At 43.6% G+C, this 20036-nt stretch overlaps 1 protein-coding gene across 4 annotated transcripts in view; it reads right to left on the bottom strand.

The window, feature by feature from the left end:
• The window catches only part of tet3 (tet methylcytosine dioxygenase 3), a 48336-nt gene that overhangs the window by 7141 nt on the left and 21159 nt on the right, over positions 1-20036 (bottom strand). For 3 of the 4 annotated variants that reach the window (XM_039620864.1, XM_039620866.1, XM_039620867.1), the window contains exons 3-10: positions 10405-13333; positions 7309-7399; positions 3888-3981; positions 2306-2514; positions 1196-1346; positions 934-1023; positions 553-690; positions 70-424 (exon numbers count right to left, since the gene is read on the bottom strand). In XM_039620864.1, the coding sequence (XP_039476798.1) occupies positions 70-424; positions 553-690; positions 934-1023; positions 1196-1346; positions 2306-2514; positions 3888-3981; positions 7309-7399; positions 10405-13333 (4057 nt within the window). Of the gene's footprint in view, positions 1-69; positions 425-552; positions 691-933; positions 1024-1195; positions 1347-2305; positions 2515-3887; positions 3982-7308; positions 7400-10404; positions 13334-18192; positions 18627-20036 lie in introns of those variants that run through there. The other variant, XM_031746246.2, reaches the window with a different exon arrangement.

Here is a 20036-nt window from a genome sequence, read left to right as displayed (position 1 = left end):
ATCCGGTAGATGATAACAGGTAAACGCAAAGGACATTTTTAGTTACTTAGATCTAAAACAGTAACTAACCTTTATTGCCTTGGGGTTGAGGGGAACTGCTAACGCAGACCTCGGCTTTGATCCCCGTCTTCTCCGGCGTCTCCCCTGCCTGCTGGATGAGCTTATTTTTCTTCTTCTCTGAGGCAGCCTTCTTTGCCTCCAGTCGGCGCTGTCGGCATGACTTGGCAGGTTCGGGCAACTTGCGCACCTCACGGCGGAAAGCGTTAAGCACCTGGATAGCTCCCGTCTCCATCTTGCGGCGCTGGGCCTCCTCGCTGCCAAACTCATCTGTCGGGGACACCGTGTAAAGAGGCAACACGTGGAGCTGCTCGTCCTCTGGGATTTCTCCTACTGTTCGGTTGTCCTCTTTTGTCAAAGTACACACCTGGCAGAGCGCGGCACAGAGTGTGTGATAAAACAGCCGCACTTTTTATGTAGCATTTTCAGCTCATGAACAAAGAACAATGTAGCCATCATTCAGTGCAAAAAAAGAGAAAGGTTTAATGATCTTACCACTGTGCATCCATTGTACAGGTTGTGTTGGTCCTTATGAGCGTGAGCACAAAAGTCCATGCAAGCAGTGATTCCAGAGAATGGACGGCCTTCCTTCAAGCCCAGCCTGCAATCAGGAGCTTTGGACTCTGTCTGGCACTGAAGTAAAGGACAGAGATAGCATTAAACCAGCTATAGGAAGGGACTAATTTCTGCATTCTTAAAATACACAGAAACACAACACTTAAGATTCCTTCTTTTCTCAAAGCCAAGTCCTCACAGGTGTACTAAATGATAAGGTAATAATGCATGCAAGTTGTTTTTGTGTCTTTAGAAAAATCTCCTGCTGAGATCTTCTTTCCTGTGTTGGTTTGCTAATAGACATGTGCCTGTACAACACACCTGGTTACTGTAGGCTTGTGGTGCTAGTCGCTTGTACACAGGAGCCACCTCAGTTGCCAGATGCTGGAAGTTATCCCTGAGTTTTTCCTCCTGATGAAGAAAACATGGATCACAGGTCAGACAAAACACTATAAAGTGGTATCTTAAAATTTACAGATACTATTCTGAAAAGAACAAGAAGAGAAAAGAATTTTGAAATAAAAAAATAATATTAATCTTCTCATTTGCATATATATGTACATATACAATGCTTGATGAGTACCTCTTCAGGGTGTTCTCCCTGTAACCTGAACTTTCGCGGCATTTTGCTTCGGGCGTACTTGCAGCCGTTAAAGTACATACTCCATGAGCAACCAAAAGAGAAGGAAGCACCACAAGTTTCAGGATCCTTGCCTTGACAGGCACAAGTACGGCTGCAGGGGGAGACAGAGAGCACACTGAGCTTCATTCATAGAAGACGTGCAGTCTGGCATGTTTTACTACCTCGTGTGCACCACTGTAATTGAGAGTGTTAGCGAGACAGTTGGTTTCATTTGAAGCAATGAATGTTGAATGGTGTTACAGCAGATCATCTTAGACTTAAGCCAAACATTTTAATAATGTCTGGTTTTTTAGTATTGCTTTATATGTCAAAGTTTCTGTATGTATGTTACATACATATTGGGGGGAAACACAAAGGCAGCTTCAGTGCTTACATAGAGGATAGAAGCAAGACTTATTTCTCCATCCCAGATGGTGAGTGGTTCACATATCTAAGCCACCAGACACGGGGGTGTGTTAACATTTACTCATGGTTAGCTGAAGGGCTGGGTGCTAGATGAACAGTATAACACAGAACAAAATGTACACATTTCATTTTTGTCGTAATTTTTGTCTTAAAATTCACTTTTATGTCATGAATATGAACTTTGGACAAATTTGATCCAGTCAGGATATTTTCCACAGTTCTCCACTGCTTCTGACTTATTCCCACTACTGGAAATACAAATACAACAATAGTAAGGAAGCATTCTGAACATGCAAAGAGGCTGGACACATGACTGACTAGCAGTGAATGTAATGAACAATAACCTGTGCTTTCCCACATGGGTGAAATCCAACACCACTCTGACTTTGTACTATAGAGTTGGCAGGTTTAAGACAGGCTAATGTCTAACCGGACTGAGTCAGACATTACTGTTGTCACACGCACTTCTGTCTAAGGATGTTTATAAATGTTCAGGACAACCATGTGTGGCATGTGTGAAAAAGATACCCAGAGTTTAAACAGTATATCAATAATCAATATATTCAAAAGTGCATCCATTTGCTGACAGACATCCTGACTCTGTCTTTACATATTCACATGAAAAACTAGCCATCCCCTACTCACTCCTCATTGAGGCCACAGCGTCGGCTGGTGGGGTTGCCATATTTGGTGAGCGTGTCTGTGACCTCTCTGTACAGTTTGTCAGCCAGGGCTCTCGGTACACCTTCCCAGGCTATAATGACGACGATGATGACAGCATTGGCACAGTGATGGCCTGCACGTTGCCTCACCAGACACAGCAGCTTCTCTTTCTCGCTGCCTCTACGGATCACCTGACAGGAAACAAAGCTTGTGAGCTTTTACTCGCACAGAAAAATCCAATGCTAATGAAGTCAAATACAATTTCAGTCAATTAATAGGATGTTCCAAGAGCTCCTTGTAGTTCCTACATTTGGCCAGCAGATGTCCAGCACACCCATATATTTTGATATACTGACACAGCCAGACATATTTGAGGGTTACATTTTATTTAAGAAGGATATTTACTCCTTGAACTAAAGTCTGACCCACTTCTGTGACTGAATACCAGTTCTTTTAGTCGGCTCCCCTAGCTTCCTTGTCTTTCTGTCACAAAACACACCCACACAGTCACCCTCCCTCAGTAGGGTGGTTGTTTTGAATCCATAAAGTCATTAGCAGGATGTGTCAGGGGTGACACAGGAGAGGAGGCCAGGCAGTTGTCACAGAGTGAGACGTCCTACTGATTTGCTCACTGTGGATGACAACTCGCCCGTGTGTCTCCCCAGGGCCCCTCACTATACAAACACACACACACACAAGCCACATAAATTGCTTGTTGACAGGCTGTCAGTCTTGTCAGGTGGGATAAACACTGAAAAAAAACCAACCTCACTCTCACTTTTTTAAAATCTTTCACTTGAACTGACACAAATGTTAGCACCCAGTCAGCCTCTCTTTACTCTTAGGGCCTTGGTTGGTCAAAGCCCATTGGTCGCTTTGTGCACTGCTGGAGATATCATCGGAAAGCGGCACAGGTACCTGCTGCAGTATTCTCCCGAACAATAGGCATCGCCACTTAGACAGTCCCTCCACATCAGCGCTGATACAGGAGAAGACGAAGGCAAAACTGGAAACAAAACCTCATCTTTTCAAACTGCTGCAGCATATCCCACTGTATAATCTATGCACCGCTGAGCTTCTGTATTCATCATTGAAACCGAGGTAAAAATGACACGATTGTACATGCGTGTCATCAACCTGGTTGCAGCTATAGCACCATGTAACAAGAGTCAAGAGGTGCACGACAGCAGCTAGGGCGTCAACTCTTTTTGACCGGTGCTGTTCACCAGATACCAGGCAGAGGGTATAACGGGCTCTTTAGTGGAACATTCATTTATAAAATTAACATCCTCTTTACTGAGGCTTGAATCAAGCGAGCAGTAAACATCTTATAGGCTCCAACTCAAGACTTTGCTCCCCTGGCTGTTAGAAATAAAGCAGATGTAAGGCACTTAGCACTGGCTTCACTTTTCAGACCCAAAAGCTATGATATGTTCCTCCTTTATATACAGTGTAGAGACATATATCTCAACACTATTACTTACTGTCTGTTGTAGGCATGTGTGTTGGAAGTTATCCAGTATTTTCCAAAACCACATGTTGGATGTGCTGTGATGCTACTTACCCACTTAGCAATAGGACATCCGTGGGAACTCTTTCCCTCTTTGCCTGTGTAAACCACCTTCTCAATCCGGATGGCTTCCCCCTTCTCTCCAAACCTGCACACAGAAAGAAGCAATTCACTGTTTTACTGCATGCCTGACTTTAGTGTTGTGACACAAAAACCTGACACTCTCAATGTCCTACATATAAAAACACACTGCAGTCATTTCTATGTTTTGGTGTCCTGAGAGAAACCAAACCAACCACAAGGAACTGGGGCATTTAAATACTGAACCTTTACAGCTTCATGTTTTGCTACAGGGGACTTGTTATGCTCATTTCCAGCTCCATGTAAGTAGAAAAGCTTTGCACATTTCAAAATACTCCTTGTTTATCTCAAGTCAGACTTGGTGAAGACCCCCAAATTCATTCACTGTCTGGAACAAACTGTTCATCTTCCTTTAAGCCAGCTTTATTTTGAATAGCTACCGTCTCACAAACAGAAGGCCTAAATCTCAGGTGGGTGTGGCGTTCATGCAGCCAGTTCTCTGTACCTGTGTGATGGTCATATTCAGGATATCCACTCTCACTGACATCACACAGATCCAAAAGTAGAAAAATAGTGTGAAAAGGAGCATTTAGAGAAGCGTGAAAGCCTGAACCTTCAAAAAGAAATTGCATATTCTGACCCTATTCTTTGAATTTTACAGAACTGACTGTAACAGCAAGCAAGGAAGGTCACTTTTAAGAGCTATACTCAAACCCCCCAAAAGACTACACACATGTAGTTAGGTGCAGGTACAGTTTCTAAAGGTACTGTGTTTCAAAAAATGTTGTAAAACTGGGAAAACTTTCCAGTTTTTCCATGTTTTCAAAAACCAAGGAAAAGTGTGACATTACTGATTAAGAGAGCAGAAAAATATGCTGGCCAAATGCTATTGGTACCAAAACACAATAACTATGGACAATGAATGGCTACTCAGTAGCCGTTCCAACAGCACCTGATCAGTAACAGGAGATTTCAGATTTCCGCTGAGGGATATTAATCAAGGGTTTCTTATTGCCATTAGTGACCTCATCAACAGTGGTTCTTAGTCTTTCTTCCAACTGTTCGTTTTGCCTTTCTCATTTTTCTCTGCCTCTAAGTAGTCTGAGGGAGTCGCATTAAATGTCAATCCTGACAAAAACAGGTCAACTTGATTAGGAGTGTGTGTTCACAGTCCTCTGCTGAGATTCACACAAGCATGGCAGAGTAAATCTGATCCCTTAGCTTCCAAAACAACTCCGGCCAAAAGGACTTCTCTTGGAGATATGTCTGTGCTGATAGTAGCTTGAATGCATTAGCCATTGTACACAAACATTTCTGTTTGTTTTTGTGTCCTAATGGTGCATGGTGTGTATTTCTGCAGGTCTGTTTGTAGTTGCACAGGAGGAGAGAGGGGGTCAGAGGTTGCACCGGGGCGCGGGTATGTCATTGGGGCTTGTCAGATGTTTGTTCACAGATCATATCAGGTCTCCTGTCAGCCAGATACCTGCCATTGTGAAAACCTCAGCCTTGAGCAGATTTGGCATGGCAGTGAATACGCCGTGCACCTCCTGAATAGGAATCACCCTGAGGTGGCTGAGAAAGTGGGAGGGGATTAGGCTCTGTCACCACAGGGGTGGCTGGCTGGGGTGAGGGGTAGGTCAAAGGACTATAGGGGCTTAACATCTTGCGTCATCTCTCAAACAACAAAAAGTGGACTCTGGTTGAACACCCCCTCCACTCACTTACTCAAGCTGCGCTCTCTGGGAGCTAATGACTCATTGGCCCTACAGAAATCCAGCCTCTCAATGAATAGCAACCACTACAGCATTCAGCATTGTGAAAATGAAGCTTAACACAAGTGAAAGATCTGGTAAAAAAAAAAAAAAAGGTTAAAGTGTGTTTACATTCTGCAGAGAAAAATATTCATTAATTCAACCTTGAAAAGAGCTGTTTCGTGGCATGTTTCTGCAAGATAACCCAACAGCAATTTCATTACTGAGGCTGCAGCTGCACTTTGCTTATTAAGGGTTCTATACATGAGATTACAGCAGCAAGCAATTATTTGTGGTGTAAAGATCAAGTGGAGTAATGGTGTTTCTATCAGAAAAGGAAGTCACACTTCCTCCGTGTGTTGCAATTTGAGCTTCTCTTTTCAGTGGTTAGGTAGCCGGTCTGGCTGCACATGATCCCCCCTCCCTTTAATGGACTCATTATGCTCGCCACCCAGCCTCTTGCGAATGGTACCGAACACAAAAAGCGCCATCAAGTCCTCTGGCATAAGCTGCACTTTAGTGTCATTTTGGTTTCAGCCGGTCAAGCACTCGTCAGCTTTTGCAATATTCCCCAAGTTGAAGACACAAGTGCACGATCATGTCAGTTTTGACCTCCAATTCAGTGATCTATCAGTACAGTAGAGTTATAGAGATTCAGAGATTATACAGTCTGAGGCTTTCTGGAAAAACTTTGCCTTTGTTTTCACTTCTTCTACCCATACACCTGACATAGAGGTTTGGTATGACTGTCGCTATCGCTCAGGAGAACACTGCAGCGAGTACTCGGACCCTCAGTACTGGTATAAATGGTATGTTTGGAGACTTTGCTGTTTGTGTGCAATACTGCCAATCCGGTGGGTATAATGGGCCCATAAAGGTTCAATTCAATTCAATTCAATTTTATTTATATAGCGCCAAATCACAACAAAAGTCGCCTCAAGGCGCTTTATATTGTACAGTAGATAGCACAATAATAAAGGTGTTCTACCTTCCCATCCTCCCTGCATTTATAAAGGGAATACGAGTATTTCAAATCACATTACTTTGCTCTCTAAAATGCCCTTTAAAAATGAAAGCATTTAGAAAAAAAGATCTTTAATAATGTTATTTACCTAATTTATATGCACATCAACACATATACAATCTATTTATATAGATGCACATGTGACAACATATTTATTTTATCTTTAATTTGTGAAATTTCTTGTTAAATTTTATGTTTCACACAAACCAAACTCATTTTTATATCTACATTATTGATAAATAAGTTTACCCATCTCTCTGTCTCCCCTCACTGCTTCTCTGTTCATTTTTTCCTCCATATTTTATTGTATTTTGTCATCAGTTGTTCTTCCTTCTGTGTTCTTCCCATTCTCAGCTGTCATCTGCTGCTAATCCTGTGCCTTTTGCTCTGCCTGTGATATGCTGATGATGCTGATATTTCCTGTTCCTCCTACTAGATTCTAGGTCACAGATTCCCTAAGGACAAAATGTGAGGAGGAGGACTCGAGAAGAGAAGAGAAGAGAAGAGAAGAGAAGAGAAGAGAAGAGAAGAGAAGAGAAGAGAAGAGAAGAGAAGAGAAGAGAAGAGAAGAGAAGAGTAGAGAAGAGAAGAGAAGAGAAGAGAAGAGAAGAGAATATACCTTGTCTCCATCAGGGTTCGTATAGAGGCCACAGTAGGTCCAGATCCCAGGTGATTGTAGTAGGGCCCTTCATCTTTCTCAATTATGTGCTCTGGGGGAGGAAAATAGACAGTACAGAGTAAGAACGCAACATTTTATCTGAAAAACTAATACAAACTGTGGCAGCAATTGACAATAAACACTGGATTACAGTGTATCAGTGATTTCACTACAGCATGAATTCAACACAGAATCAGAATAAGATTGGGTAATATAGTCACTGCTGTTCAAGTCTATAGCTTGGATGGCAATGTCCCCTAACATCAGCCTATTTAAAACAGTTTCTCTTTTGAATTTGAATCTTTAGTTTTATAAACATTTTTGCCCTTCATATTGACCAAAACATTTACATCTAAGCCCCAATTCCTAATGAACAAACTCTTGGATCTGAGTGTCACCTAAATTGCACACAGAGAAGACTTGAAAAGTACAGCTTGGCTTTGCATGTTCTCACATGTTGTAGTGTTTTGTAAAAGGACAAAGGTACAGCGGATGTGCTTTGATGTATTTCTGGCCAAACTCAAAGATATTTTCTTTGTAGGTAAAGCCAGATCTTCTACGAGAAGCATGTGAAAGTAGAGCTCATTGCGACATCCAGTTCAAACACACGTTCACACACATGAGCACACACTCATATTTTCTCTAATCATAGAAAGTAGCCTGTCACTGTAGGGAGTGGTGTGGGGAGCAAAACATGGTGAAGCAGAAGCTTTTTGAGGTAGTGTGTGATTCAGTATGTAGGGATGTTTAGAGGGAGTGTCAGTGTGTGTGTTTTGTGTACATCTGAGGTGATGTTGTGCATGAGTATGTGCGAGCATTTGACCATTCCCGTGCACAAGACCTATGGTTTTAAACCACACTCTATGACTTCAGTGTTACATTTTCTATGAGATACTGTGCAGATTAATGGTATGATAGCCTCGAGGAATTTCGCATTGCCCAGCTGTATCACCTAACTGTGTGTTGTTAAACTAACATTGTGTTGTTTTTGCTCTTGTATCATTTCTAAAGTACAACTGTGGATGCCAACATTACAAAAAATGCTCTTAATGCGCTCCACACTATCAGATGATTATCTGAAATGTAGTCTTCCACTCTGTGTGTGTGTGTGTATGTGTGTGTGGTTGTGTCTGGTCCAGAGGCAACATGAGGTCACATTCTGCTGCTGGTGAAAGGAGGCTCCAGGGCGTGGTTCATGGCAGGAAATGGAGTAGTCATAGTCCATTTATGTGCAAAGAAAAAAAAAAGTGTGTGTGTGTGTGTGTGTGTGTGTGTGTGTGTGTGTGTGTGTGTGTGTGTATGTATATACTGTATCCTGTCGATGTTAAAAGCAACCCATTCCTATGCAGTGTTATGCTATACTGCTTAGAAAAGGAAATGTGTAACCAAATTATGAAGGCTTGTTGTTTGTTGCTCTATACCCCTAGTAACACCACATGGTTAGCAAGTGTGTGTCATTGACGGTGCTCTTCCCACTGCTGTGCACTCCTTTTAGTGCTCAGATGCAACACAATTTCATAGACCAGGCCTTAATCCATCCCAAATCCACACCCAGCAAACTGACAGCTGAATAACTGTCAGTTTACCCGTTTTCTCCACATCTAGTCTTGGTTGTAAAACAACTCGTCCGACCAGCCAACCAACCCCTGGATACACTTCTTGGGCTTTCTGAGTCAGTCACACAACAGGTTTAAAAGGCTGTGCGATGGCTGTGACCATCCAGACACATGCAATACAAAAGATTCCATAAATTACACATAAACATATTTATATTTGTTTGAAAAATGGTAAATGGTAAATGGCCTGTATTTGTATAGCGCTTTACTAGTCCCTAAGGACCCCAAAGCGCTTTACACATCCAGTCATCCACCCATTCACACACATTCACACACTGGTGATGGCAAGCTACGTTGTAGCCACAGCCACCCTGGGGCGCACTGACAGAAAAATGGGAGTCCTGAAACTAGTCTGTGTACATGGAGTGACTGTTGTGTGGCCGGTCGATCACAATCATTTCTTAATAAAAGTTGTCAATCAAATGTTGCAGTAAAAAAAAAGCTTTCTGTATTATGCTTATATCAAAAACAAGATTTTTTTTGCCTTGTCAGAGAGACTGGCTGGAAATGCTGTTGTAGGTGGAAACAGTGACAACATCTATCTGTCTATGGTATAGTTTTGCCATCATACAGTGACCAATGTTGACTGGGAGATAAAATCAATGTGGGCAACTGGTACACAGTAACTCCAAGAAACAGGTTGTCATTTCTCAGTAGCCTCTCTGAGAACACAGTCTCTCGTTATTTGGTATGTGTGTCGAGTTAATAAACTATTAACCACATTAGCTAACGCAGCAATATTCAGATTTACTGAGTTATTAATTAATGACTTAGTGAGACACTATGCATTAGAATAATGTGAGTGTAGTCTAACAAATTAAATCTCCAGCATATAATGTCTTTAAATGTAACATTTCAACTGTAGGACCACCTACTTGGTTGTAAATAAATAGGCTTCGCTAAACAGGGTTCCAAACTATGGGACTGAACTCCATTCTGTCTAACAAAGGCTGTGTTCTGCTTGCCTGCAAGACCCAAACCCACACAAAAGAGTCCTTCTGCCACCAGTGCTATTGTTCCTGCCTGTTGCCTTTATTGCCCCACACTGTCACAGTCTAGATGGTCACTACCACACACCCTGGCAACTTACACATTCTTTCTTAGCTGCAACCAACAAGCAACCAGAAAGAACTGGGGTGGGAAAGGGGTGAAAAAATCTAGAAGTCAATCTGTTTAGATCAATAAGCAAAGTGAAATGCTTACAATGGCTAAAAATAGACTGATTATTTTTTAGTGGAAGAATAAAACATTTCCAAAGACAACAAAATGTGCTCAAATTGACAAAGACTCAAATTGATCTCTAGTCAGAGATTAATAAGTAATGTTTGCATAAGACTGATTATTGTTAGACCATTTCTAATTTGTGTCTGAAATACACTTTGTGGATGGAAAGTAAGCTGTGTGACCATAAGCAGAGGCTGAGACTGATGCAAAGACTTACCCACGCAGGTGCAGGTGGGAAACTCTGCCTGAAGATCCTTGGAAGGAGTACTTAGCAAGCTCTTAGTGGGGGTGTCCAGATAGCGTAAAGGAGAGTCCAAGAAGCCTTTGAGAGATGGAGAAGAGGACACACCTTCCTTAGTTGGTGTGTCTTCCTCAGAAAAGCAGGTGGTGGACACTACTGTTATATCACCCGAGGATTCAATCTTCATTCGTTTTGACAGCGGAGAAGCTGGCATGCTAAAAGTATCCTGCACCACTCTGGACTGCTGCTGCCTATACACTATATCTTCCTGTTTCAGAGGAACTTGAATGGACCCCTTGTGCTGCATCTCCATAGGGTGTTCTGTAGATGCCTGGCTCAAGGCTGCCTCACTTTGGGTCCTGGACTCATCTTTGCTCATTTCCATCTGATGATCTCGATGTGTTGTGGGGGTGGGTTGACTTGTGGAAATTAAGGGAAGTGGCTGGGAGGTGGATGATGATGCAGGACTGAGGTCCTGAGGACTGCTCAGGGATTCATTCCCTGACTTTGGGGCTGTAGCAGTCTCCTCCACGGGCTGACTGGCAGATATGTCTGGAACTGAGTCCCCAAATTCAGCCTCAAACTGGCGGATCAACTCTTCGTACTTCGGGTCCAAGTTAATGACACTTGGTACATTTGAGGTGCTGGGTGAAGATGTGGAGGTCATAGGTGTCATGGTGCTGGTATTACTGGAGGCCAGGCTGCCCATCTCTTCTGACTTATTGTGAGCTGCAAGGCCCACAGGTGGGAGTAGAGGGCCCAGCTGGGCTGGAGTGTTTTCTGATGGAACAGAAACAGTGGAAGTGGGTGTCATTGAGGAATTGAAAATGGATACCTGAGATTGGGCTGGGGCAGGGAGGCCTGCAGCAGCAGCAGCCTGAGTGAAGTTACTGTGGAGGGGCAGTTGGTCGAGAGGACCTAGTTGCAGGTTGGCCAGGGGTGCGGCTCTGTCCATCATGTGGACCGGTGGTTTCTGTATGGTGATCTGAGTCTGAGGCAGAAAGGTTGGCATGGAGGCTTTCTGTTTGGGCTTCTTGATGATTATCTGTTTGGGTTTGGGGAGGGGAGGACCCAAAAGCGTCTCAGTCATAGCTTTAAAACCAGGAGATCCTTGGCTGATTTTTTTCCTCTTGGGTTCCTGTTTGATGGCCAGATGTGACAGGGCCTCTGCATCCATCTGTGGCCACCATTTTTTCAGATTTTGGCAAGCCAGAGGCCCACGTGGGCCAACGCCTCCAAAGCCAGAGGGGTGGTTTGAGAAAAGATTCCTCTTGTAGTGAAGGTGCTGTTGTAGAGCTGCCTGAGTGGAGTGGCTAATGGCTGCTTGGCCAGGAGAGAGGGGAGTGCCAGGGTAGTGCTGACCCTGGTGCTGACCATTAGCAAAACCATAATGTCCCATGGAGGCAGGGTGATGATAGTGGTCAGCAGAGTCTGACTCTTGTTTTATCCTGACCAATGCTGGGTTATCCTGGGCCTGGAGAGTCCCATTCTGGTTCAAGCTAAGTTGTTGCGAAGCTGGAAGCTTAAAAGGGCCATTGCTAAACTTGCTACTGGTGTCACCAAGCAGCTGTTTGAGCTCTGACATGGGGTCTGAGCTACTATGAGGTGCCGTGGCAAGGTGAGGCTCAGACTTCACACACATCCATGGATTTCTGTGTTCAGATCCTCTGCCCGAGGGTTGCTGCCACTGCTGGGGATTAGGGTTGAAGCCTGGTGGTTTTCCCTGACTCGGGAAGGGAGAGGTAGAGGACTGGATAGGGGTAACATGGGGCGGATGGCCCTGGGATTGGGGTCTGTGGTGCTCACATGACTCTAGGGCCTGCTGGCTAGTGTGTAGTCCTGGAGGGACAGACTGAGAGCGTGAGGAAGATGAGTAGGTGCCAGAAGAGGATGGGATCATGCCAATGCCATTAAGAGGCTGAGATGTGGTGTTTTGGTTATGTTGATGGTGATGGAGGTTATTTGTGTAGGGGGTTTGACCTGGTGAAGAGGCAGTTTGTGGACTAGTACCAGATAACTGTGTCAGAGCATCTATGGCGATGGCTGTCTGGAGACTGATGTTCTTTTCCTTGGCTATGGAGAGCACCTGGGGAGAGCAAGGAATTGGTGGTTTGGAGCAGGGCACTTGATCTGGGTGAGGGCCTTGGGTTTCCTGTTGCTGCTGGGTGCATGAAGTAGACAGATGGTGGCCACCATTTACTTGTTGGTAGGTCTGAGAGTGATGCAGCAAATGGGGTTGCTCTATGTGAGGTTGTAAATGTGAAGGAGTATCAACCAGCTTGCGGGAGCCTTGATCCTCATTGGTTGCTAACTTTATCTTCTTTTCCAGCCATTCAAGGTAGTCTGGACAGTCGGGCCCATCACAGTCGCAATTGGGAGGCTTGTGTCCATGTTTTGCTTGGCTCAGTGCTTTCTGTAAGGTGTCCAGGTCTTCTGAAGGTGGGCAGCTACCCTCAGGAGCCCCTGCAGAGATTCTAGCTTGAGCCTTCCCAGCGCCTGTTTCCTGGGTAAACTTCTCATACAAATAGGCTGTAGTAGCCTGCAAGAGGTGGCAGGAAGAGGAGGAAGAATGAGGCAGTGAGCCAGCAATAGCAGAAAAAGCCACCAGATTGTGAGCATCCTCCATGTCTGCATGGTGTGCAGGTTCAGCAGGGGTTGCGCCACACGTTTGCTGTTGTTGGGTGTCGCTGACCTTGCCATGTCCAGGCACCCAGCACTGCCTTGGCAGCACGCTTTCTGCACACTGCTGCTCTGTTTCTATAGATGGCTCACCATCATTAGGGTACTGATTCACCCCATTGGCCAGTTCCAGGCTCAGCGCGCCTTCCTGGAGGCCGTCATGTGACCCAATTTCCATCTGGCCTCCACTTCTGGGGCCATCCACTGAAGTAACTTTGTGAACAGTCTGAAAGACAAACACATAGAAAAACAATGGATTCAGATGCACATTAACATATACATTTAGGTATGGCTTTGAAATAGCAATTGTGCTAAACTAGATTATGCTATGCTAAATGTACTCATGGAATTCGGTAGTTACTATTACATCATTCCTTGGATGAGTATCAATCCAGTAATCCAGGACTCCATTCCCTTCTTTCCAGCTCTTATCCAGATGTTTGCCACCCACCTCTCACACATACATAGCATAAAGTTTCTCCGGGTCACACCAGTAAGGCTGGTGTAAACTGAATTAATTCTTCCCATATTCAGTGGGCTTATTTTACAACTGGTAAGTCACAAGTCATGTGACAAAATTCCACAGTTGTTTATAAATGGACGTTCTGCTTGAGATCAGCTGGGCTATACAAAGCAGGCAGTGGTGTTAGGAGACATTGTGAGCCAGATGTGGGAAGCAGAGAGAAAAGAAAATGCAGTACAAATCCACATCCTTGGACTCTTTGTTTTCATCATTTATTACTGGAAATATAGCAAAACACTGAAGACTTATCTGCATTTTACTCTTTTATTTCAAGAAACCAATAAAGGAAACAAGTCAAATGTGTAGTGTAGCTTTTCAGAAACACAATTACTTGATTAGAACATATAAATGTTTATAATTTATAAATGTAAATTATAAAATAATAAATCAAATCAGATAGTGAAGAAGTGGATTCATTATGGCCTGTGCCATTTTACCAAAGGGTATAGAATCAAGAAATGTCTTCAGTTCTTTATGTCTGTATGTGTGCAGCACAGCTCTATTTACTGGGTTTGTAGACTCATTTTTTTACAAGACTAAAATTCATTTCCTCTGAAACAACACCTTAAATGGTAAACCCAAATTGACCTGAATATCTAAAGATAATCTCCTGTCTAACAGCTACTCATCAGTAGATATAAATCAAGCTGAACAAAGATCAAACTGCTATGGATGTTGAAAGTACAGTCATGAGATTTATCTGAGAGAACTGCTGACCAAGTGTGGATTTACAAAATACTGGTGTCCTTTGTTCAAGAGTGAAGGGACATTTTAACATAACCTCATGATTGAACAATACAGTTATTTTGTCATGACACCAACACAGAGGGTTTTAACCCCTGTATGTATGCACTGACGTTTAGTTTGAAAACACACTGGATATGCTCACAGTGAACCCCCCCCCCCAGCTGATTATGTATCATATGATTAATGCTTATTTAAAGCCCCATTCTATTTTTAGGAAGTTGGGGAAGGTCAAATAGTGAAAGCAGAAGCAAACTGAAAACAATCTGCTTCCATGTCACCGCTTCTGAACCAGAACTTTCAGTATAAAATAAGACCAAAAACCGTTCTGTTTTCATGATTTAAACAGCACTGTAATGTGGGACACCAGTGGCTGGTTATATCTTTTAGTGCCAGTCCTATGTCCTACACCTAGAGATTTACAGGAACAGGAATATCAGGAGACCATGTTTTGCATCTTATTTGAATCTTTCAGACTGTGTGCTACTTTGTTATCCCATCAATTCATTTAGTTGCGCTCTCTTTTCATCTTTGCTTCCACTTATTGAATAAGTGTAACAAAAGTCCTTGTTAAGGTTTAGGAAAAGAATGTGATTTGTGTTAAAAGACACACTTCACAACAGAAACCCTGCACATCAAAAAGTGAAGTCTGCCCGGTGTGTTTAAATGTGATGCAGAGAGGTCTCCTGAAAACAGGCTGCAAAAAGAGAACTCATACATTTGTGAGTCAGACTTTAAGCCTTCACTTAAAGTAAGAGGGTTTCCATCTGAGTGACCACATGCAACATTAATCATGTGATTATTGATTAGTTCTATAATTCAGATCATAGATTGTTATCATGTGGTCTTTTGGCTTGATCACGCACGCTTAGTAGATTAAGCAGGCACAATACTTCCCAAGTCAGGATTGTACAAATGATTTGATGGTGGGCTTGCATGGGAAGTGGTTGAAAAAGCAAATTCACTAGTTTAATTCAATAATTTACAGACACTCCCAAGCATCAAGCACCCCACAGCTATAGGAGGATAGCTTAAGTTATCATTTATACAATACACCAGATATTGCACATAACACTGCACAAAAATGGACCCATGATAGCACTTTTAATTCAATAACATTAACAGTCCCATGAGTCTTTGCTTTCTCTGACACAAAACTGTCCAGAATCCCAAGTGACTGCCCCTCTCAGCTTGCTACAGTACAGAGGGCCGACTCAGAGAGAGGACAATTAAAACACTGCTGCAGTTTTAAATCTGTGCTTCATTCTTTCTGTGTCATTAGTTACTATGAAATCCATCTCAAGTCAAAGCCATTTGTAGGGACATTTTGTTTGATGATTACTCATTTTAAGCTTTCAGTGTTTCCACATTGTTGAAACGTGATCACTGAGCATGTATATACATGTAGTGACAGTGGCTTGTGCTATAAACCATGTCCTTTTCAAACATTAGTGTAGCAGTTCAGGAATTTGATTCATTATTTTTCATTTCTGATTTCTGATTTCTCCACATCTAAAATGTCTGTAGGCTGTGAGGTTTTTCATAGTTTGACTTCCTTTTTTCTGAGATTGCAGCTCTATACTATTATCTCTTTTCCTCCAAGTCAAAACGCCAACCTGGTCATCTTGAATTACATTTTCAAACTTTTTACTTTAGTCTGCTTGAACAATGGAACAAAATGTAAAGTGGTGTTGATCTTTCAAAAGTTATGTTGTTAAATTTGTCTAAATCTCAGTGATCTTAATACATTAAGTCCAGATGCGGTTTGCAAATAAACCCAGTGAGTGTACAATCCATTCAGTCTTCAGGTTGGTTCCGTGTAGATTATATTATGATGAATCCAGCAGAGAAGAAAAGCAAACAAAGATAATCCAAGGGCAGCTTCAGAAATCATTGACAGAGTTCATGTTGTTGCATTTGAACTTGCTCAGTGGTTCACGAGAGAGGGAAACAGTGGCACTATATAATTGCATTAGATGTGCTAACAACACAGAGGGAAGTCTGCAGGCTGTATTACTGTAAATAGTTGAGATACTTCAATTTGCACCTGCTGCATGCTTTGTGCGGTTGTGTTCAGTTTAAGGAGCCCAAAAAACTACAAGATGCTTGAAGATCATGTCATAGAGGAAGACATTATATGTTTTATGCATACATTTTATATATATAATGTAAGTATCATCCAGTAATAGATCATCCCCGCCAGAAGAAAAGAAAGAAAGAAAAGGGCTTCAGTTTGTAGATCCATTAGTGTGCGGTAGCAGAAGTGAGCCTGATGTCCAGCTTCCCCATCATTTGAATATTATTGAAATGAGCGTTTGAAGTGGCTAATTACTGGACGTTCTGTAAGACCTTCTGAATTCACTTTCTGTACTGGGTGTCTAGCAGGGGGCTCCCAGGGGGTGTTGCTGGTGTTATGGGTGAGAGGTGAAGCGGGTTTGGAAACCGGAGAGTTTTGGAGGAGGGTGCAGCGAACAGCCGGCATGCAATACGTGAGAGGCCCCATGTTTTTACTATCAGTAGCATCAGATGGGAAAGAGGAAGGGGGGGTGGAGGTAGCTGCGTGCAGTTATGAGAACTGCAGTGTGTTGAAACAGAGCGACTGCAACACTGCATAACCTACGAACCCACAATCACGCACAGTCACACACCGACACTCTCTTTTCCTCCTTTTTTCACAGTTGTGCACACAAAACGCAGCAAAAGAAAGGTCAGAGGGGTTCGAGGCTGAACACTCAGAACAAATGGACTTCGCTGAGCTTTGACGCCAAACAAACCCAAACCCTCCTCCACACACACACACACACACACACACACACACACACACACACACACACACACACACACATTAAAGGCTCTTTTGACAAAACTTAGTCGATCTAAAACCAGTCCAGATTGTGAAATGTTGTGCTGACACCTGCACCGCTTCACACCTACCCGGCTGCCCAAACTGCACAAACCACGTGCTTTTGCAAATATTTACACTACGACATAAGATAAGATAAGATAAGATAAGATAAGATAAGATAAGATAAGATAAGATAACCTTTATTAGTCCCACACGTGGGAAATTTGTTTTGTCACAGCAGGAAGTGGACAGTGCAAAAGTTATATAGCAAAATTAGAATACAATAAGAATAGAATAGAATAGAAATAAGAATACTGTACACAACTGTAAAGAATAGAATAAAATAAAATAAAACAAAATACTATATACAGTAAAATAAATAGAATAAAATATTCAATAGGATAAAAATAGAATGCAAATGCTTTATACAACTGAGTAAAAAATACAACTTTTTCAGAAAAAGATTATTGCACTTAGTGTTATTGCACATGTGTGTGTTAGATCAGTTGAAGTCTTGTTGTATTGTATAGCCTGTTGTATTCTCTCTGTGTTGCACACAAACACACTTGTGCAGACTTGACACACAAAAACGGCACAAAGTGTATCCAAAAACACCAACCAGCCCAACTGGCTTAGACCTTGTAGAACCTGGTAGACCAGACTGGGTCTGGGAGCCCTTTAAACGAGACAAGCCTGTGCAGTTTTGTTTGCGAGAGTGCTCTTTAACCCTGACACTGGAGGGAGGAGACAGAATATGTGAGGATAGTAGAGGTGGCGGCGGCGGCGGTGGCGAGAGCCTGTGAGTAGACAGCTGAACCTAAATCCAACACCAACCCATCCTCCCTCTTATCCTCCTCCCTCTTCCCCACCCCCTCCCCTTCCCCTTTTTTGCTGTCGTGCCGAACATGAAGCAGAGACCCTGACAATATGAAGCCGGCTGAGAGCCTCTAGGACACAGCAAACGCGTACTTACGTCGTCCTGGACGTCCAGACGGGGCTGCCGGTCGAAGAGTGGGGAGCAGAAGAGGAAACAGAGAGTAGCATGAGAATTGCTTGCCGGTGCAGCAGCGGTCCACGAGCGATCTGGCCTTGTTGGGGGGTTGTATTCCTCGTTTTTTTTTTTTTTTTTCTATTTCTCCCAGCCCGGGCGGCGCGCAGACGGAGCGAGCGGTGACACACACATAAATGCACTCACACACGGCCAGCCGCACGCACAGCGCACACCTCCCCCCAGCACACCGCACACATTTCTCATTCTCTTGCCTATTCTTATGGCCAGCGCTTTCTGTTCTCTGCTTTTTCCTTTCTCATTATCTCTGTCTGCTCCTCCCTTCCCTTTTTCAATATCCTCTTTCTTTCTCTTCACTACAGATGCAGTCGGCTTCTCCTCGCAGCCCCCACCTTCACCTCCCCTCCTCCTCCTCCTCCCCCCTCTCTTTCCCTCCCTCCATTGCCCTCCCTTTCGCGCAGCCTCTCCCTCCATCTCCTCTCCCCTCTCTCTCTCTCGTGCTTTTCAGTGTGTGTTTAGAGCGAGAGGCCATTATCTAAGCCACAGCGGGCACGTACGAATGGAATGGAGGAGTGCGCAGTGAGCAGAAACACAGAGAGCGGTGGGGGGATAGTTGCTAGCAGCAGCAGCCTTGGAAACAGCACAGTGCAGCAGAGCTCCTTACCAGTGAGAAAACCCCTCTCTGTCTCTATCCACACCCATTCCACATTATGTGCTCTGCTGCATTAGATTATGTTACATATAAGGCTCTATCTCTGTCTCTGTGTGTGTGTGTCTTGTTTATCGCCATAAGCCCAATACAGGCAATTCTGAGTGTGACAGAGCTTTTCTGCTTTCGACCGCAGAGGCAAACCAGCGGCTTGCAAGCGAAAACGCAATCTCATCGCGCAATGGCATCAACACAGGAAAAAGAAAGAAAGAAAAGGGAGCAGAGAAAAGCATCATTACACTCGTTTATGCCTTTTGTAAACGAAATCCGTTTTTTTTCCTCGCGGACATTTTTGCTCCATCTAGATTGGGCTCCACCGCGGGCCGAAGGAGAAACCACCGATGATGGTTGTTGCATCTCCATTTTCATTCCTGTCCGCATTCACATCGCTTCCCTGTTCCTCGTGTGACAGGAAAAGCTTCAGACCTACACCTGTGACTGATAACATATCCTCTAGGATGCTCTCACAAGAGAGGGAGAGGCTTGCTGGTGCTCTTGCCGGCCCTTTAATCCAAGATCCAAAGGACGCAAACAAAGTAGAAGGCTTCCGACTGCAGGAAGCTCAGGGTCACTTGGTTTAAAAGAAATCACCAACACTCTATGATGTCAACTCACTCCTGCAGACGGTGGGAAGCAAACGAAAGAAGACCTATATGCTCAGGAGTAAAGCAGCAAGACGGCTGCATTGGGCAATGGAGAGTAAGAAGGGCACGACTCTTCAACATCGGTGAGCAAAAGGAACAGAGTGGAGATAGCAAGAGGGAAATCTGTGGAGTAAACTGTTGAAACGTGCAGAGTTGATCAGCTGTTCGTGTGATACTGATTCTGTAACCAGAGGTACGAGAGTGGCACAAACGGAAAAAGGGTCAGGAGGTTGCTGCCGAATGAAGACCGCGAGCAACCGACTAATCACAGTTCATCGATGGCTTCTGTCCTACCCGTCCGCCAGCGTGTGACAACGTTCTCCCATTCCTCACCATTGTCGCCTTGCCTTGCTGTCACTGGCATTATCATTATGAACGCCGTCATCGCCTCTGGCTGACCGGCTCTGTGGTCCTCTCTTCGCTCCTACATTGCTGGAGTTTTGGAGAAGATTTAA

The sequence above is a fragment of the Oreochromis aureus genome, linkage group 12 (assembly GCF_013358895.1).
Source record: "Oreochromis aureus strain Israel breed Guangdong linkage group 12, ZZ_aureus, whole genome shotgun sequence".
Lineage (NCBI taxonomy): Eukaryota > Metazoa > Chordata > Actinopteri > Cichliformes > Cichlidae > Oreochromis > Oreochromis aureus.
The sequence above is the reverse complement of the archived record's forward strand: the minus strand, read 5'-3'. Positions and strand labels throughout refer to the sequence as shown.